Source organism: Pongo abelii, chromosome 6, assembly GCF_028885655.2.
Source record: "Pongo abelii isolate AG06213 chromosome 6, NHGRI_mPonAbe1-v2.0_pri, whole genome shotgun sequence".
Lineage (NCBI taxonomy): Eukaryota > Metazoa > Chordata > Mammalia > Primates > Hominidae > Pongo > Pongo abelii.
In genome coordinates, this window is record NC_071991.2 from 94,491,935 (window position 1) to 94,510,724 (window position 18,790).

At 34.5% G+C, this 18,790-nt stretch overlaps 1 protein-coding gene across 4 annotated transcripts in view; it reads left to right on the top strand.

The window, feature by feature from the left end:
• CACNA2D1 (calcium voltage-gated channel auxiliary subunit alpha2delta 1) overlaps positions 1–18,790 on the top strand; it is a 498,772-nt gene that overhangs the window by 403,216 nt on the left and 76,766 nt on the right. For all 4 annotated transcript variants that reach the window (XM_024249257.3, XM_024249260.3, XM_024249259.3 and 1 more), the window contains 2 exon segments: positions 3,471–3,629; positions 8,836–8,940. In XM_024249257.3, the coding sequence (XP_024105025.1) occupies positions 3,471–3,629; positions 8,836–8,940 (264 nt within the window).

The following is an 18,790-nucleotide window of genomic DNA, read 5'->3' on the forward strand; positions in this document are numbered from 1 at the left end:
AAGAGTAATAAAAGAGGCAGTGGGACTGGTCATTTGGACCTGAAGATACTTAGTTTTCAATATTTGAATTTATAGAAAACAGTAAATAAATATACTGAAACTTTATTCTCACACTGGTGATATTCATGAAAGTCGTATTCAAAATAAACATGAAAAAGGACTCACTATCTGTGCAGGACATTTTACCTCTTGTTTTCTGTTTCTTCTCTCTAAGCCTTCCTTCTCCTGTCATTATCCTGATCATCTTGCCTCATTGTTAAAGGAGACAAATGCCACAGACAGTAACTATCATCATCCAAATCCACATACCACCTGCCTCGGTCAGCTTCCACTCTTCTTTCCTAGAATAATGAAGTTGATGTGCATTTTCCTAAAGGGCCATTCCTCTGTGTGTCACGTGGATCCGTCTGTCCCTACCTTTCCATGAACTTTATTTTTTACCTCTCTTCTATTTCCTGCATCTTTTTCTTCCTTCTCTCTTTAATACCAGTCTTCTTATGCTCGAGTGACCCCTAGCTTTAAAGCAGACTTTTCTTGACCCCCAGTCTACCCGACAGACGCCACCCTGTTTTCCTGCTCTGCATCCAGCCAAGGCACTTTGAAGATTTGCCTGCATTCGGATGCTCCTGCTGTCCATTCGTTCTGCCGTCCCCACCCCCCAACCCAAGGCTGCCTACATAATATGGATTAGTTCACTGGGCATTTTTTGTTTGTTTTGTTTTGGTTTGTTTTTCTGAGATGGAGTTTCGCTCTTGTTGCCCAGGCTGGAGTGCAATGGCATGATCTTGGCTCACCATAACCTCCGCCTCCCGGGTTCAAGTGATTCTCCTGCCTCAGCCTCACGAGTAGCTGGCATTACAGGCATGCATCACCACGCCCAGCTAATTTTGTATTTTTTAGTAGAGACGGGGTTTCTCCATGTTGGTCAGGCTGGTCTCAAACTCCCGACCTCAGGTGACCCACCCGCCTTGGCCTCCCAAAATGCTGGGATTACTGGTGTGAGCCACTGTGCCCGGCCCTACTGGGCAGTTTTAAGTCTGCATCTTCTCTGTCTCCACACAGTATCTTCCTTTTGCCACATTTTTCTCTTATTCAGAGCAGTCCAATCTCCTGATTTCTCTCCTGTCTCCATGGAAACTTGCTCTTACTTCGTTTTCTCAGGTACACCTATTCTACTCTACTTTTTTTTTGTTTTGTTTTCATATGGCTTTAAACCAATTTTTTTTTTTCCTGAAGCCTTCTGTTTTTTTTTTTTTAATAAATTATTTAGCCAAGACTTGTTTTGACCCTCATGCTTTGTATGTTATCATTTCTTGACATGTACACTTGCATATCTCACATCTATTGAAACCTCACCCTAAATTGAACTCTGTGCTTCTCTTCTCTATTCCTCAATTATCCCTGAACAAGTCATCCCTCCAGTCCTCTATCCTTCCAGATGCCCGTGTCAGAAACCTGGCAGTTATTCAAGATACCGCTCTGTTATGCATCCTCCTGCTAAATCCACCACCAAGTCCTATTTGATTCTTTCTCAGAAATACCTCCTGAATTCTTCCCTTTCTAACCATCTCCACAAATAACAAAACCACTATGTATTTTCAGCTAGGTTACTGCAAAGCCTTCTAATTACTCTCCGTCCTTTATATTGTGCTCATCTCAAGTCCATTTTCCACACAGCAGCTAGGATGCACTCTTAAAATTCTAGATTCAATTATTTTACATTTGGCTTAAGATCTTCCAGTGACTTTCCATTTCACAGAAAATAAAATCATCTTCAGAATTTCCATTAGACTCCACATGATCTAGCCCTTGCCTCCCTCTCTGAACTCATTTTATGTCTTTTGTCCTCCTATGAGACCGAGCTAAACTCACTCTCTTTATGTTTTCTTAAAAAGGCTTCTTTTGTCTCCATGTGAGGGCCTTTGCACATGTTGTTCTGTTTGCTTGGAATGTTCTTCCTTTGTGCTCTTCACTGGGACATTTCTCTGGAATCACAGGAAATGCCGTTTCTTAGGAGAATTTTCTTTCAAATGTTTGCAGTCCAAATTAGAAATGCCTCTCCTGATATTGTCTTCTAGAGCATAATATTATATTGCTTTATAGAATGAATCATAATTTATTATACTATATTGAGAGGCAATGCAGGATGAGTTTTTTTCACAGATAAAATGGGGATAATGATAATGTTTATCTTGCAGAGCATTTGCAAAGATGAAATGATTTACATTTGTAGAATCTGTAGTAAATGCAGCACATAGTAGACACTATATAACTTTATATATTTATGGTATTTTTGTGTGTGCAAATAATTATGTCTGAAGGCATAAAACTACTACCTGTCATGATTCTTGGCATATAATAGGCTGCTAGTAAATATTTGCTTAATAAACTGATGAATTGTGCAATGTACCTTATAATTACATTCAGTGATCTTCAGAGAAAAAAATGATGAATTATATTTGCAAGAATATGTAATAACTTGTGACCCGCTCATTAAAATAAGTATATGTTTTTGATATGAAAATATCTTTAACATTTTATCTGGCCAGTCCCTTTTTTCTGGCAAATATGCTTTTTTTTATTATTCCCATTTTGCAGGTGTGACAGTTTAGGTGCCAAGGGCCTGAATAACTTTCACAAATTACAGAGTTAATAAATGACTGGATGACTCCACTCATCCTATTATCCTGGATTTTGTTGCAGCACTCCTATTGTTCTTTCTTTTTGGAAATATCCAGGGAACGATGTGAATATATTTTATGGGGTTGACGAAGTTACTTTGATGATCGTTCTTAGATTTTCCATTTTGGGCAGTTATCGTTGGAGTTGATGTTTTCTCTCCCACAGCCTCTCTGCTGTTCAGGTCTCCATCACCTTGCCTCCATGGTTCCCCTTGCACTCTTTAGTAACCTCTAAAGTGATATTTCTAAAAGGCTACCAGTTGTTCTTGATTCAGATTGCTTTCCTCTGTTAGCCTGCATAGTAAGACAGTACCATCAAATTTCGAAATGACTAAACATTGATTCATGTTATTCAGTGTGTTACTTTTCCAACCAGTCTTTCCTAATAAGAGGCAATGAAAATATTTAACATGTCCCCACAACCGGGGTAGGCATCCCATATCACTTCTGGATTCTGCATATATTTCATTGCTTTGGATTATTTTTTCTACGTGTTCATTAAATTTGAGAACTAGAAGGGATGTCATATAATTTAATTCTCAAATTTATAAGCAGGGAAACCAGGCTTCAGGAATGTAAGTAGCGGACTCAGCGTTCCAGTATGGGTTGGTAGCTCAGATGAAAATTGCCATTTGTTTCTTAATGCAGCTTTGTTACCAGCCTACTCACTTTTCCATTTGAAAGAGTAAGCAATGCAATACCGTTTAGGAGTATCAAACACAAATTCTATGAAAACTATATGGTTGATTTTAATGTTCATTTATATATTTACTTTTTAATCTTTTGCAGTTTAACAGCAATGCTCAGGACGTAAGCTGTTTTCAGCACCTTGTACAAGCAAATGTAAGAAATAAGAAAGTGTTGAAAGATGCGGTGAATAATATCACAGCCAAAGGAATTACAGATTATAAGAAGGGCTTTAGTTTTGCTTTTGAACAGCTGCTTAATGTAAGTATCATGCTATGTCTTTCTTTGTTGTTGTTCAATTGTAGTATCTGAATTTCAATATTCTGATAGTTACTACTCTCTGGGGTTAGATAGTGCTGTTTTTCATTTATTTAAAATACAGATATGTGCAGGCAGAAGAAACCTTTGAACTATTTTTATCTTTGAATTTAAAATTCAAAATGTATCTAAAATGTAGATTTTTAAGTTTTTGATCTTTTATTTTTTTCAATCTATGTTTTAAAAGAACTGTATAAGGAAATAGTTTAATTTTGAATAAGCACTTGAAACTTAATTGGCCTGTATAGAATATCATTACTTTTTCTTATCTCAATCACTACAATATTTATCTGTAACCTTGCACTTTCAATCTTCAGATGGTTACTGAGAACATTTTAGTTTTAAACATCTAGTTTGGGTCTTTAAGTTGTTCCTGAAATGTACAGAAAGTTCCAAATGGTAGACATTAAGATGAACAGAAATGCAATTCCTGGAGCAGGAATTCTTTCTGAATGAGGACTCCCCACAATCACTCATCAGTGTCTAGACTGTCAGATACTGGCGTGCTTATTGCCCCATGTTATAGCATGTGTCTTTTTTTTTTTGAAATGGAGTTTCACTCTTGTTACCCAGGCTGGAGTGCAGTGGCACCATCTCGGCTCACTGCAACTTCCGCCTCCTGGGTGCAAGCGATTTTCCTGCCTCAGCCTCCCAAGTAGCTGGGATTACAGGCACCCGCCACCATGCCCAGCTAATTTTTGTATTTTTAGTAGAGATGGGGTTTCACCATGTTGGCCAAGCTGGTGTTGAACTTCTGACCCCAGGTGATCCACCTGCCTTGGCCTCCCAAAGTGCTGGGATTACAGGCATGAGCTACCGCTTCCGGCCTTATAGTGTGTGTCTTATACTGTGGACTAGTGTTTTTAAATTGCCTTGCCCTCTATTTCACTTTGAGTTACTTAAAAGCAGGGACCATTGTTCAATTATTTTATTTCTTGCTAGGCAATATTATTATATTTGAGAGTAGGAACCTTACTTCCCTGCACCTTGGTTTCCACTTGTATGCATTAGAGGTCACTGTAACATGTACCTCAGAGAATTGTGCATAAGATTGTCCATGGAACCTGGCATGTAGCAAACCACACACAGGTGTAGGTTGCTGGGTGGTATTGGAGTCATGGTCATTATTGCTGTAATTACTAGCCCACATCTGGTAAAAAGTTAGATCATAATGTCTGTTAATATTTGCTGAATCACTGCATGAACTCTTATATTTGGTCTTTATGCAAATATGAGTTTGTTGTTCCTGAGTGAATATTCTAAATAGTTTTTGAGATATCCAATTGGGTGATTCATTTATTCATTCAGCCAATATTTATTGAATGCATCACCATTTCCTGTCATAGTGCTGGTGCTGGAATTATAGAAGTAAACGGGACCAGCTGCTCTCAGAAGGCCTGGCATAATGTGCTAAATCATCATCCACAGAACAGTGTGCAAGTGCCATTACAGGGTGTTTAGCGTGTTCCCTGGGACAGCACAGAGGATGGGCCCAGCTCCTCAAAGGAGGTCAGGAAAGTGTGGCATTTCCGTGAAAATGAGATTTTGAAGAATGATTAGAACTTAGGTAGGCAGAGGAAGGGAAAATTATTTCAGAAAAAGGAGCACATTGTAGACAAACACAGAAGTGTGACAAACACAACATAGCACAGTAAAAAATTGCAGATGGCTGGCATAGTTAGGACATAAGCAATATAGGAACTTGATGGAAATGGAAAGGCCATGAGGTATCAGTTAAGGAAGTGTTTAGGGGCAAAGGAGAACCTTATAGTATGGCCTTGGAGTGTTCTAAGTTAAGGAAGGTATTGTAGAGATGCTGGTGTGGGAATAGAAGTGAGGAGCTATTAAGGAGCATGGCATGGGAACTGATTAAGTGGTGTGGGCTGGGTTGCAGAGTGAGAGGGGCTTAGGTGACTCTACATTCTCTGAACTGAACTAGTAGGTAGATGATTGCACAGGAAAACACATAGAGGAAATGTGGGGGGTAGAAATAGCTCAGTTTCAGATATGTTGAATTTGAGGTCATGTTATTTAATAGACACCGTTAGATTAAGAAGACAGAAAATCAGAGATGTGCAGCCCTGCTATTTTCAAGGGAAATAATGTGTGGTGAAATGCATATGTTTGTTAAATGTTGTATGTTCATTAATAAAAATTAAAAGCTCAAAACTATGAAATTGTAATGTAATTAACCATTAGATTAAGATGTATTCTTCCTCTAGTAAAGGAATATGGTTGTTTTTGATAAAAACTATTTTTTGCTTAAGTCAATAATTGAGTTTCCTTGATCTTGGCATTTTAATTATTCTTCTTAGTATTTTTTTCCCTCACTTCATTGCCTCCTGTTTAGGTTTCAGTTGTGAAATGATCGGGAGTTTCAAGTGTAAAGTACAATTTCAGAGGCAGCCTCACTAGAGAGGCCACATTAACTTCCAGATTTATTACTAGTTGCTGATAAAATATGATTTAACTCCTATTGGCCTCTCCTGCTGCCTTTATAACTGCTACAATTGTAATGATTTTTAAAATATGGTCCCAGTTGTTCCCTAAGTAAGTCTAATATGTTTTGCTTTCCATACATCCCATATATATATTGAAATTCTTTATGTTAAAATAATTTGAAGCATATTCCGTTTTCTTTCAAACACTTCCAGTCATCTTATTGCTCAAATGCCATTCTGGTGTTTTTTTGTCCTTGCAACATTTACCTTTAAGATCACTGAAGCAAGTATTAAATAGAATTAGACATATCAGTCCCAAAGTAAAACTTACATTTAGATTTGAATTAATCTTCAGGTACCATTTCATAAAATATTACCATATATATGCATTTTTCAAAACAATTTATATAGAGTGTATATATGATAGATGCTGTGCTATATATACTGGCACACAGAAATACAGCAAAGTACCATATTAAAGTAAGTTACCAACTCTACTAATTGTAATTTTATTGAAATAATCTTGTTTTTTGGCTTAATTTGTTCAAAGCCAGTTAATTGTTGTCGCTGTGTGATTCTTTAGATAATTGCAAATGCATGGAAAATTTGCTGTTATGTACTTGGCTCCACCACAAGTCCTGAGAGGCTACTCCTAGGAAAAATCATGTTGAAGGCAAAACAGTTTCTTTATTTTCCCCATATTCCTTCTTTTGTATATGTCCTAACATCTGTCTCTCTTGGGACATGTTGTTATAATTTTATTTACATAAATATACAAATGATCAGCAAGACCTAATGTGTTGATTTACATTGATATTTGCATCCAATAATAGTACTTTCAGTACTTCAAAAACAAAACTATGTCCTATGGTTTTGTTTAACATTTTTACAGGATAATTCTTTAGGTACATATTATTTTGACTATTTTACACATGCAGATAAAAAAGACAAATCACCAGAGAAACTAATTTTAGTTAAGGGATTTGAGGCACGTTTCACAAAAGTATTTTGATGATAAAATATGCAACTTTTTGTGTAGTCAGATTTTCAGATAGGTTACCTTCAAAGATAAGAGCCATGCTTGAAAGTGACAAATTATATTAGTTAATACTTGTGCTTTCACAGTGCTTGATTAAAAGCTTTTACTGCCAGTGTTCTAATGGCTGAGTCAATGGAATGAGATGACCTAAAACAGGATCTTTTCATTAATAAAGAAAAACGTTGTATTTATTAATTTTCACAACAGAAAATGGGTTTTATGTTCTTCGAAAAAATAAGGTAGAGCATGGACCTTCAATGACTTAGAACACTAAAGAAAAATTAATTTTAAAGAAATATTAGTTATTTAAAAGCCAGGGCTGTGCCATGCTGTACAATATGGTAACAACAATCACCAGTGGTTAGTGAGCACTTGAAAGGTGGCTGATCTGAAATGATATGTTGTGTAAGTATAAAATGCATACTGAAGTTTGAAGACTTATGGAAGAAAAAGCTGTATAACATCTCAATATTGATTGATATCCAATATTCATATTGATTAATATTTTGGATGACTAGGTTAAAGAAAATATATTATTAGGATTAATGTCAGATATTTCTTATTACTCCCCTTAAAGTAGTTATTAGAAAATTTAAAGTTCCATATTAGGCTCATGTTACATTTCTTTTGGACAGCACTGAACCTAGGGTTGACATTTTCAAAGAAGCTGAGCATTCATAAATTAGTGTGATCTTTTATTGTTAGCATTTAAAGCAAACACATTTCACAACAGTAGAAAAGTTAAGATAATAATTTCAGACCTCGGAGAAGTCCAGCTTTCTAAATTAATTGTTCATTTTAATGGCCCTTTGGTGCTAATCCATCATTCTCCCATATCTAACTCTTTTGGAGACCTTAAAGTATAAGAAGATTTACCATGGACTTGAGTCTTTCAGGATTAGAATATGTGTGGTTGGTTGAGAGAGGAGAAGAGGACATCCTGGGAATAGGTATCAGCATTTACAAAGGAACAAAAGAGCATTGCATTTTAGGTGATCAGTGTTAGGATCTGTGATTTCAAACATGTAAAGTGAATAAAGTAGAATGAATAAAGAGGGAAGAAAACACTTATTTGGAAGTGGATTGAAGATACACATTTTAAATTAATGTTATTTTTTGTTTATACTATAAAATCATATGCGCATAAAATTGACGTAAGCATTTATTAAAAGCTCATTTTTTAATAAACTACTGAGATTTTATTATGTGCCAGGCAGTCTTCTAGGGAGGGACAAAGAAGTCTTTTAGCAAAAAAGAGAAAACTTCCTTCCCTTATGCAGCTTACATTCTGTTGGGGGATACCAACCATAAACAAACAAGAAAATAAAATATGTATATAAAAGAAAGTAAAATGCTATGAAGAAACATGCTATCTGGGAGGGAGACTGCAATTTAAAACATAGTTGTGAGGAATCGCCTCATGATAAAGTGGCGTATGATCAAAGACTGAAGGAAGTGAAATAGACCTGTGGTTATCTGGGTGGTGAGGGGAAGGCCTGGTGAAGGGGGTGGGCCTGAACTGATCCAGGAACCAGTTCTTAGAATACATTTTGTGAGCAGATATTTCATTAATTACTTGCAACCTGCTCATGCTCTTTCCATATGGCTTTATTTTCTCTTTTATTGTGAATGATATGCATGTTGTTTTGTTTGGTTTTGTTTTTAACAGTATAATGTTTCCAGAGCAAACTGCAATAAGATTATTATGCTATTCACGGATGGAGGAGAAGAGAGAGCCCAGGAGATATTTACCAAATACAATAAAGATAAAAAAGTGAGTGTAATTTTGTAATATTTAAATTTTAATAATGATCTAGGTGGTTTTTAAAGAGATAGTGTGTAGTGGTAGTGAGGGGAGAATTTTTTATTTAAAACCTGAGTGTGCCAATTATAAAGCCATATGAATCATAGATTATAAACTAATAGGTGAATTAGAAAGCTGTTAAATATAATATTTATATCATATTCACAAGCAACTCATGCCTAATATGTTAATAAAATATATGTATGGGTCCTATTTTATTCTTATGCATAGATTGTAAATAAAATGTTATTAAAATAGAGAAATCAAAGCAATGGTAAAACAGGAAAAATTTTAAACTTTAAGGTTTATTGGATAAAATTTATTATATTATTTAATTATTAAAGATTGCGGTAATACTCAAATTTCCTAAATACTCAAAAGATGTCTAAGTTATTGTTTTGTAAATTTACAAAAAGGCAGTTTACAACAGCAAAAACTACATCCTCATTTGAAAACATTCAAGAAAAGATGAAGACAAATCCTTTTATAGGTATAATGTATTAAAAGAAGGCATTTCATAAGCAAATGAAGACTGTGAAGATTAGTGTTTGTAGTTGGAATATATTTGAATGTATGTTTTACTATAAAGGAAGAGTATTACAGAGAGGGACCTCGTTGAACCTGATACTGTGGAGGAATATCAGCTTCAGTCAAAACTCTACCTTCTCTAGCAGTCCTATTATCAGCTTATTTCAATTTTCTGACCAACACTCCACATTTTGTAAGAGTACTGTGATTCTCAACCTGGTTTCCTAAAATGCTGATGATTCATTTAAAAAGTAAAGAGAAATTATAAACTCTTTCTGGTGTTTCAAAAATTTCTACAAAAATTATACATTTATATATAAGACGACTCTGCAGGGTAAAATGCCCATTCACTTTGTTTCTGATTGGAGTTTTCACCATTTTGAAAGGTGTGGTTATTACTAGCTCTAATGGATTGTTTTATATGTGCTTGAGGAACACACATGGATTGGGTGTTGAAAAGCGAGACACGAATATGTTCAGATGGTTTGGTGACAAAATATTGTGAATAATGGGGAACAGTTTGATGAAAATTTTTGGAACACTTTAAGATACTCTAGGTGCTAAAATTTTCGGCCTATGAGTATTTGGAAATGATCAAAAGACTGAAATAATACACATATAATTTCAAATTAATTAAACTCTTTGCTTACTGCATGTACTACTGTGTCACACAGTTTAATGTAAGGTTTAAGGGTACATCTTTTGGTTTTTGTTTAGCATCTGGTGATTTTAATAGTATAGAGGAACCAACCACTTTTGAAAAATTGATAAATGAACTGAGCTGTTAATAGATTGTGAATATTTTCAAGTGATAACTAGATTCTACGAATATTTGTTTCAAAGAAATCATCAGAAATGAAATGAATGGGAATATGCAGATGCATTAACTAATATATTATATGCATATCTTTATTTAATAACTCTTACTCCTTAATCAAAATTCAGGGTAATCCTTACCACCTGGAAGATGTCCCTGAACCTCCTTGCCACTGTAGGCTCCTTTAGATGCTTGGCCTCTGATCCCATAGCACACTGTGCAAAGCCATATACATATCCCTCATTTTATACTCTACCCATGGCATCTCTCCTCTGTTCGTCTCTCGATTTAAAAAAAAAAAAAAAAAAAAAAAAAAACTACAATATTGGAGCTGTGTACTGTTTAACTGTGAAATTTAAGCATGCAGCCCAGAGCACAGATCCAATGATAGTTCCTAATACATCACAACAAATAAATTGAGAATACGTAACAGAGGTCGGAAGCATGAGTGCTGTTACAGGATAGATTTATAATTATAAAATATAACTGGGGGCAAAGAATATGCTGCTTTCACATATTTTAAATAATCTAGCATTTCCTTATTTTGAAGAACTCAAATATAACAAAAGTTTAACACAAAATTCAACTCTGTTAATATAAAATATACTGTCTCAAAAATTTACAAATTAATCTTACTCTGATAATTGGAAGAGACTTTTTAGCATCTTATAATTTGTCATAATTTTAAGTATATTATTTTGTGATAGAGGTATATAAGTGCAAGCCACTACTTATATCATTTTAATAGGTATTAAGTGTGAATAAATCATTTTTTTCCTTTCATTATGAAATCATCCAAAGCAACCACTAGGAATCGTGTTCACCTCTACATACCTTATTTCAAAAAGGAAAAGTTTTTGACTCAAAGATGGCAATGAATTTTACATTCTGTATTCAAATTTGTGCATAAGATGTATCTGATTGTAAAAGAGTATAAAGGTTTTTTCAGGTAGATTTAAGTAAAAGAATATAAATAAAAACAAGTTGCTTTCATGTAAACTCTAGAAATGTGGGTTGTTTTTTTTTTCCTGTTTCAGAATTCTCTATACATCCAGGATTAACACATAGTGTCTTGGAGGCATATCATTAATTTGATCTTTTTCTTTTTTTAAAACACACAAGGTTTTATGTTATAAGGAAAGCAAATGTATTCCATCCACTATTTTCACAAATTGTTCAGTTGGTTGAATTAGTGAAGAATTTACGGGTTTAAAGCTTCTTTTCTATGTATGGATCCTAAAAATGTCCAGTCTAAATAGCATTATCTTGAAATACGGCTTCTCATTCCAGTCACCTTTTACAGGAGCTCAACTTTTTAAACAAAGGTTGCGTTTCATGACAGGATAAACCACGTGATAAAAGATTCATATCACATGTACTTTTATAAAACTAATAAATCAAGTTATATCCAACTTCAACAGTCCTGCTCTTTGCTAACATATTGATGCTGTGTTTTAAGGACACACACATTTTTCCTAAGAACATATAACCTTTATTAATGCCAAGGCAATTTTGAAAATTAAGTAGTTAACATTCAGTTGTGGTGATGTTTCATTTAATTTTGTCTCTATCTAACATAAAAATTAAAATGTTCTTGGAACTGCATATTATATTGTTTGTTTTTCTAACTTCAGAAGCTATAACAAAGTTCTGTGATACACAGTAATACATATATAAAAGCCTGCATACATACATACATATATATGTATGTGTGTGTGTGTGTGTGTATATATATATCTCCACACTTATTTATATCTATTTCAAATGGATATCCCCTCCAGGAACAAGGAACCATGTATATAACTTTGGCATGACCTCTCTTCCATAAAGTGATATGAGTAAAAGCCAACAGATGGTTGAGAAGTAAATGAGGAATGAGGAAGTAGGAATATAAATATAAGCTGTTTTTCTTTTTTAAATCATGGCAAATTTGCTAAGAAATAAAAGAGAAGAATAAGACAGTTAACTCAGGGTCAAGTTGTGCACACACACACAAGCATACCTCAAAGATGCTGAGGGTTTGGTTCCAGATCACCACAACCACAATAGAGTGAAAATTGCAATTAAGTGAGTCACACAAATTTTTTGTTTTCCCATTGTGTATAAAAGTTATGTTTGCTATATACTGTAGTCTCTTAATTGTGTGATAGCACTTTGTCTAAAAAAAATACATACCTTAATTAAAGAATACTCTATTCTTTAATTCACAAAATGTATAACAAACACTAATGCTCATCTAAGCCTTCAGCAAGTCTTTGTATTTTTGCTGGTGGAGGGTCTTGCCTTAATGTTGATGGCTGCTGACTGATCAAAGTGGTGGTTGCTGAGGGTTGGATGGCTGTGGCAATTTCTTAAAATAGGACAACAATGAAGTTGGCTGCACTGACTGACTCTTCCATTCACAAAAGATTTCTCTGTAGTATGCAGTGCTATTTGATAGCATTTTACCCACACAGAACTTTTAAAACTTGAGATCAGTTCTCTCAAACCCTGGCACTGCTTTATCAAATAAGTTCATCTAATGTTCTATATCCTTTGGGTCACTTGAACAATGTTCACAACATCTTCACCAGGAGTAGATTCCATCTCAAGAAACCACTTTCTTTGCTCATCCATAAGAAGCAACTCCTCATTTGTTCAAGTTTTATCATGAGATTGTAGGAATTCAGTCCCATCTTCAGTGTCCACTTCTAGTTCTCTTGCTGTTTCCACCACATCCACATCTGCTGTTACATCCTCCACCGAATGCTAGAACCCCTCAAAGCCATCCACAAGGGTTGAAATCAACTTCTTCCAAATTCCTGGTAATGTTGATATTTTTGTCTTTTCCCATGAATCACGAATGTTTGTTATGGTATATAGAATTGTGGCTCTTTCTAGAAGGTTTTCAGTTCAGTTTTCCCAGATCAGTAAGAGGAATCACAATTTATAGCAGCTATTGTCTTACCAAATGTGTTTCTTAAATAATTAATAAGACTCGAAAGTCACAGTTAGTTCTTGATCCGTGTGCCACAAAATGCAAGTTGTGTTAACAGGCATGACAACACATTAATCTCCTTGTAAATCTCCATCAGCGCTCTTGGGCGACTGCATACATTGTCAGTGAGCAATAATATTTTTTTCTAACATAAGTTTCAATAGTGGGCTCAAAATATTCAGTAAACCATGCTGTAAGCAGATGTGCTGTCATCCAGGCTTTGTTCATTTACAGAGCATAAGCAGAGTAGATTTAGCATAATTCTTATGGACCCTAAGATTTCTGGAATGGTAAAAGAGCACTGGCTTCCACTTAAAGTCACCAAGTGCATTAGCTACTAACAAGAAAGTCAGCCTGTCTTTGAAGCTTTGAAGCAGGCAGTAACTTCTCCTCTTTAGCTGTGAAAGTCTTAGATAACATCGTCTTCAAATACAAGGCTGTTTTCTCTATATTGAAAATCTGTTGTTTATTATAGCTGCCTTCACTAGTGATCTTAGCTACATCTTCTGGATAACTTGCTGCGCTTCTACATCAGCACTTGCTGCTTCACCTTGCACTTTTATGTTATAGAGATGCCTTTTTTCCTTACACCTCATGAGCCAACCTCTGCCAGCTTCAGGGACCACTGATTATAACAGTATAATATCACTATATTCACTGTATCAGATATAATGATTACTATAACAGATGTAATAATAATGAAAAAGATTAAACTATTCTAAGAATTACTAAACTGTGACAGAGACATGAAGTTAGCATGTGCTGTTGGAAAAATGGCACCAGTGGACTTACTTGATACAGGGTTGCCACAAACTTCAAATCTGTAAAAAATGCAACAAAGAACTATGATAAAATGAGGTATACCTGTACACACATGTGATTATATGCATATTATTTTACAATAGAAGACCTTATACATTATTATAGGCTAAAGATGGATGAAAGGATATTCAGACAAGGAAAGCTTATAGATACAAAACTGAGAAAGGCTAATTGATAGAGATCTTGAAAAGAGGAGGGATTGAGAGAGAGAGATGGAACACGTTTCTGAATTTGACAAGTAGGTATTAATTTCTGGAAACATTGCTGTCCCACATTTCATATGCACTCTGAAGTTAAATGGCATCACACATTTTCTAATGTGAGAAGACCATGTTAAATGAATAAAACGTTCATCTTGGAATTTGAGATATTTGGGTACAGGCATGCAATCACATTACATCATGGAAAATTGAGTATCCATCCCCTTAAGCATTTATCCTTTGCATTACAAAGAACCCAATTATACATTTTCATTATTTTTAAATGATGTACCATTATTATTTACTATATTCTTCTTGTGTTATCAAGAACTAGGTCTTTTTCATTCTATTTTTTTGTACCCATTAATCATCTCCACCTCCCTACAAACCCCCAGCATACCCTTCCCAGCCTCTCATAACCACTACTCTCCTCTCTGTCTCCTGGAGTTCAATTATTTTTATCTTTACATCCCACAAATAAATGAGAACAAGTATTTGCATGTTCTGTATCCACTAATAATGAATATAAATGATAACAGAGAACCAGCTTTAATTCAGTTATACTTTTGAGTATATCTGTATTTTATTAAAACAAGAGCATTCGTGTAGTAATTGTTTATGCCAAGGACATATGTGTATGTGTAGAGTGCTTATATACATAAAATAGTGTACATATGTACATTATATATTTTTCACCATCTTCAATTATGGCTTCAAATGTGTGTGGATGAATTGAGGAACACGTTCTAACTTTATTGCCTGCTGTACGCACACCCACCCTGTGTGAGTGATCTGCAGCCCACAGATATTAATAACAAAGATAATTGTTTATTGTTATCTAAAGTTATGCATGCAGTACTAATTCCAGAGCCACAAAATTAATGTTACATAGTAAGTTTATCAACTCAGCATTTCACTTTCCACAAAAATACTATCTTTCAAATGGCCAATGTGTAAAAATGAAATTTGATAGATTTAGTAAAATATAAATGCTCAGTACTCTTAAAAATTCTATGTTTGAATGCAACTTTTTAAAAAAGCTTTTTTTAAATAAGTTCATGTGTAACTTTAAAATATCAAAATGACAAACATAAAGGAAGAGAGAAAATACAAAAGAAAAATAAGACTAACAGAACATAACAAAATGACAATAATAAGTTTTGTCTTATCAATAATAATTTTAAATGTAAATGAATTAAACTCCCCAATCAAAAGACACAGAGTGGCTGAATGGATAAAAAACAAAACCCCACTATATGCTGCCTATCAGAAATTCACTTTAGACTTAAGGACACACATAGGCTGAAAGTGAAGGGATGAAAAAAGTTATTCCATGCAAATGATAACCAAAAGAGAATATGGATAGCTACACTTATATCAGACAAAACAGGCTTTAAGTAAAAAAAACTGACACGAGACAAAGAAGGATGTTATGTAATAAAAGCACCAATCCAGCAAGAATATATAACACAGATGTATGCACCCAACATCAGAGCATCTAACTATATAAAGCAAACATGGACAGCACTGAAGGGGCAAATAGGCAGCAATACAATAATACTAGAAAGCTTGAATACCTCACTTTCAGTGATGGATAGAACATCCAGACAGATGATCAATCTGGAAACAGAGGACTTGAACAACACTATAACCAAATAGACTTAAACAGATAAAGAACATTTGACCCAATAGAAATAATACACATTTTTCTGAAGTTCACATGGAACGTTGTTCAGGATAGATCATATGTTAGGTCACAACAAATTCTTAACAAATTAAGATTGAAATCATACCCAGTCTCCTTACTGACCACAGTGGAGTGAAACTAGAAATTAGCAGCAGAAATAAATAGTCTCCTTTTGCAGATGACATGATCTAAATATAGAAGACACTAAAGGACTTCAAAAAGCTCATTAGAATAAATAAACAAAATTCAGTAACATTGCAGGATACAACATCAACATTTGAAAAATCAGTTGTGTTTCTATACACTAACAACTAACCACCTGAAAGGAAAATGAGGAAAACAATCTCTTTTACAATAGACCCAAAAAGAATACTATAGTTAGGAATAAACTTAACAAAGGAGGCGAACTTAACAAAGGAGTTTTATATACTGAAGACTGTAACATGTTAATAGATTGGAAGACCTGATATTGTTAAAATTTCCGTAGTACCCAAAGTGATCTACAGTTTCACTGCAACCTCCATCAAAATCCCAATGGCATTTTTAATAAAAATAGAAAAAAATTCTAAAATACATATAAAACTACAAAAGACCATGAAATAGCCAAAGAAATCTTGAACAAAACAAGACCAAAGCTGGAGGCATCACACTTCCTAATATCAAAATGTATTACAGAGCTTCCGGTAATCAAAACAGTAGGGCACTAGCATAAAGACAGACATTTAGACCTTTGGAACAGAATAGAGATTCCAGAAATAATTCCATGGATATATGGCCAACTGATCCTCTATAAGGGTGCAAAGAATACACAATGGTTTCCCCATTGTGCAACAAATGGTGTTGGAAAACTGAATATTGACCTGCAAATAAAGATGAAATTGGATCCTTACCTGACACCATACACAAAGAACAACTCAAAATGGATTAAAATCTAAAATTTAAGACCTAAAATGTTAAAACTCCTGAAAGAAAACAGGGAGAAAGCTTCATGGCGTTCATTTATTTTGGTAATGATTTCATGGATACAACACTAAAAACATAGGTTATAAATCCAAAAATAAGTGAGACTACATCAAGCTAAAACTCTTGTCCACAGAAAAGGAAACAATCAACAGAGTTATAAAGACAACTTTTGGAACTGGGGAAATATTTACAAGCCATATATTTGATAATGGGTTAGTATACAAAACATGAAAACTCCTGCAACTCAGTAGCAAAACGCCCCTAATAACCCAATTGAAAAATGAGCTAAGTACTTGATGTTTTTGGATAAAAGACATAGAGGTAGCCAATAGCTACATGAAAAAAATGTACATTACTGGTCATCAGGGAAATATAAATCAAAACCAAAATGAGATATCATCTCTTACCTGTCAGGATTGCTGTTATCAAGAAACAAAAGACAAATGTTGGGGAGGATGTGGAGAAGGTGGAATCCTTGCACAACGTTGATGGGAAGGCAAAATTGTGCAGCACCCACGGAAAATAATATGGAGGTCCCTCAAATAATTAAAAATATAACTACTATAGCATCCAGAAATCCTACTTCTGGATATTTATCCAAAAAAAAAAAAAACTGAAGTTAGAATCTTGAAGAGCACTTCTATATTCATTACAGCACTGTTCAGAATAGCCCAGATGTGGAGACAACCTTAATGTTCCTTGACAGATGAATGGATAAAGAAAATGTGGTATATACATACAATGCAATACTACTCAGCATAAAAAAGAAGGAAATTCTCAATATGTGCAAACCTGGATGAACCTTGAAGACATTGTACCAAGTGAAATAAACCAATCAAAAAATATTGCATGATTCCACTTACATGAGATATCAAAAATGGTCAATATCATAGATTCGAAGAGTAAAATAGTGGTTGCTGGAAGTGGGGAGAAGGGAGAAATGGGGAGTTACTAATCAGTGGACATAAAGTTTCAGTTAAGCAAGATGAATAAGCTCCAGAAATCTGCTGTAAACATTGTACTGAGAGTTAGCAGTAATACATTGTACTTTTAAATGTGCGTTAGGATGGTAGATCTCATGTTGTGTTCTTACCATAATATAATAAAATTTAGAAATACAGAAAAATTACAACATCTTGAAAGAAAGTTTGGTGAGCTTAAAAAAAAAAAACCTAACTTTTTGTTTTCCCCCAAGCCTCTTGTTTAATACTAGTATGGCTGCAGAATGCTTCATTTACATTCATATTTCATCTAAATGAATCAGAAATATTTCGGAGCAATCCAGGTAGGCCTGATGAGGTACAATTGGAGAGCTGATGAATGAGGCTACAGGAGATACATAGCACAATTTAATGAGGCCAAAAGGTTTGAGAATTAGAACAAAATGTTTGAGTTCTTCTGTGAAATGTACTACTCTTGGGAATTAATCTACCTGATTATAGATAGGTATAGCTTTAAAACAGAATCCATGTTAATCTCACACAGCTGTTCCAAATTAAAATACATTTGCTTTATAATCTTTACCTGCAGCATTGCCATTCCTTAGGGCTCACCCATGTACATGAGACCTCCTTAAAATTAGTGCCAAAACTAAAATGAACTCTATCACATAGTCCAAACAAATGAATAAAGGAAAGTAAAACCAGACACAGAGTTGAAAGATAATTCCCAGGGCTAGCAAAATTAAAAATATTTTATTTGCCATAGAATAGCCAAGGGACTGCTTAGCAATACATACTTAAGATTGCCTAGCTAGTTAGGAAATAGTTCTCTGATTCTTACCTTAATTCTCAGAATTAATTTAAAAAATGAAAAAACATTCAAAT